At 29.3% G+C, this 3,011-nt stretch overlaps 1 protein-coding gene across 1 annotated transcript in view; it reads left to right on the forward strand.

Annotated features, from left to right (window-relative positions):
- The window catches only part of LOC107440346 (importin-4), a gene marked incomplete at its 5' end in the record, with an annotated part of 46,248 nt that extends 43,535 nt beyond the window's left edge, over positions 1–2,713 (forward strand). The window contains 2 exon segments of the mRNA XM_016053252.1: positions 1,336–1,405; positions 2,506–2,713. Coding sequence (XP_015908738.1) covers positions 1,336–1,405; positions 2,506–2,636 — 201 coding nt within the window.
- Positions 2,714–3,011: the final 298 nt, after the last annotated feature.

The following is a 3,011-nucleotide window of genomic DNA, read 5'->3' on the forward strand; positions in this document are numbered from 1 at the left end:
TTTTCTTCTGATTCAAATGAATATGCACAGATTGATGTGTTTTGGAAAAACTATTTTGTGAAGAAAGATAATTTTGGGAATTGCAGAAATTTGGCAAAATTAAAATTTGATAGATGTTGGACTAGATACCACAAAGGTGATGACATCCTCATCTTCTTCAGAAAAAAAAATTATGTATTTAGGTGCAAGGTCTTTTTACTTGGCATGCGCAAAAAATCTATTAAAAGTATTGCCTCTTAAAAATAGATTACTGTACCATCTTAAAGTGTTGCATCCTGTAATGAGAATGGAAGAAACTTCTATTAAGTCAATAAGATATCTAACAACAGTAACCCCATCCATTATAAAGCCTGGAGAGGCATCTTTGTTACTAGATGAAGGGACAAGGTTACATGGGGAACCAGAAAGTTATTCTTCTGATTCAAATGAATATGCACAGATTGATGTGTTTTGGAAAAACTATTTTGTGAAGAAAGATAATTTTGGGAATTATCAAATATCCTCTTATAACATAGCTCTTTTGTGCGTACCACATGGGAATGCCAATATTGAAAGAGGTTTAAGGGTGAACAAAAAGCTACTTGACAATAAGGCAAGTTTAAATTTGCATAGTGTGAATGGTTTGAGAGAAGTTGTGTCATATATCAACAAAATAGGGATTTAAATAACTTTAAAGTTGACAAAGATATGATTAAAGTGGTAGCATTTAAAAATTATTCTGCTCGATTAGAGGTTGAGAAAAAAGAACGAAAAAAGCGAAAAACACTGAGACTGAGGAAAGCAGATTGAAAGCTGCTGAAATTGATTTGTAAAAAAAATTGAAGGCTTCTCAGGATCTCTTAGCCGCAGCTGAAAAAAATATTAAAGATAGTTAAAATAATAAAGACATATTAATTTATAGAAAGCGGACAGATCCTCTTATCTGAGGCTAAGTCGAGGATAGCAGAATATTAGACAGCATTGGAAGGTACCAAAAAGAAACTTAATTTTTTAATGCAGGGACCTTCAAAAAAGTGTAAAAAATTAGATAGGTTATTAATGAACGAAATTTAAAATTCTTGTTATTAAATTCTTGTTTTAATTCTATTTATTAACTATGCTCCAAATCTTTGTTTTGCTGCTCCAAAATTGCTTTTTTGTTGCTCCAAAGATGCTCCAAAACCATCTTTTGCCACTTGAAGCCCTGTATAGATAATATTGACATTTTATTCGACAGTAAAATCAAAGTGTAGCCACATCTGAATAACTTTTCAATTGTTCTATTTTGATCTCCCAAATTCAATTATTAATTTCTTGAAAGTACTTGCATATTAATAGCAATATAAATTTTTGTAGCTCTTTGAAAATCTGCCTCAGCTAGTGAAAATCAGTTCAGAAACACTAATGCATTCTGGTTTGAAAAAAGGTGAGCAATTTATCATTATACATATATTTCTTTATTTTATTCTTGCTCTTTCTTTCATATAATTTTTATTTCTGGAATTTTCTAGTCTTTTATGTTTAAAGTGTGTTTGTAAAAAATTTATTAATTTAGCTTTTATAAAGCGATTATCAGTTTACGTAAAAAGAGGTATTAATTAAGTCGTTCATCTACGCGTATAGTTAATTTACATGAATTATTATTTTTTTTTTATTTTTTGCGATTTCGGATCGCTATATTGTAACATTTTAAAAAAGTTTGAAGTTCTGTAGTTTCCTGCATATTACCCACAGGGTAATATTCACTGTATTATCCATGGATTATATGACGGCTCATTTAGAGCAGCAATCTGCTTTAATTAATAATGGAAATAACATAAATACATAATATAATTTTAATATATAATTAAAATAACTATTGGAGAGTTTTTCGAGGGTAAATGTATTTCACTAATAAGGTTCTCATTTGCTTCTCTGAATTCGCATACACAAATTTTTTGTGCGCTTTTATAATTGACGGAAGTTTGCAATATCTGATGCTCACAAAGATTATTTTGCAGATATTCTGTGTCTGAAGATCCACAAAGATGATTTTTTTGTTTTTTAAACAGTTAATCTGTAGATTATACACGAGAAATTAGGTCTTAGAAAAAATGAAACACTAATTTTATGCATATCTACCAATGCAAATGAATAATGGGGAAAATTGGCTCTCCCCGAGTGTTATGATACTGTAAAGTTGGGCTGTTCTTGGGAAAAACTGCTCCATTCCACCTTAAAATTAATTTTTTCCCTCAGAAACACTTTAATGAACATAAGCCTTTCTTCATATCCTTGATCTTCATATGTTATCCCTGTTAAATCCTTTAATTTTCTGCCAATTTCATTGTCGATATTTTTATTTCAAATCTGAGTTGTTAATTTTATAAAATTAATACCAAACAATTTTATACCTTGTTAAAGATACTCTTGCATACTTTTAATTGGTGCATGTAGTGAAGGTTAGACAGGAAATAAATAATTCATAGAGGTTTAAAAATTATTTTATTGATTTGCTTATGGTTTTTTTTCTCCCTTTCTTTCCAGGTGCAATTGATCCTATAAGCTCTCTCCTGAACAATATCTACAAAGAATTTCCTAATGACTTTGACATTATTTTAAAATCTTTGCCTAGTGAAAATGTAGAGGCTATAATGAAAGTACGAGCTGTAGTATAGAATTTAAGTAAATGATTATGTACATAAAGCAATTTATACCAAAAGCTTTTCAATAAAAATTTATATTTATTATTTAATTGCGTTATTTGTTTTTGTTTCTATAAACTTCTCCTTGTTGACTATTTATCAAATTCACCTTAGCTGGAATTAAGCATAAAAATGTACTCAATTTTGATTTCCTATGCCTGTGTTTATTTTTGATACAACTAAATGACAAACAAGTGTACGTGCTAGAACTTGTTAAATCCTTATAAGTTAATTTCTATTATCAAGAACTGAATTTATCCTATGCAATAAAAGAGAAAGACCTTTGTAGCCTGATCACCTGTATGACTCTTAAATTAACTCTTGAAATAAGTCAATTTTGTTTAAGGG

This window comes from Parasteatoda tepidariorum, chromosome 6 (genome assembly GCF_043381705.1).
Source record: "Parasteatoda tepidariorum isolate YZ-2023 chromosome 6, CAS_Ptep_4.0, whole genome shotgun sequence".
Taxonomy (NCBI): domain Eukaryota; kingdom Metazoa; phylum Arthropoda; class Arachnida; order Araneae; family Theridiidae; genus Parasteatoda; species Parasteatoda tepidariorum.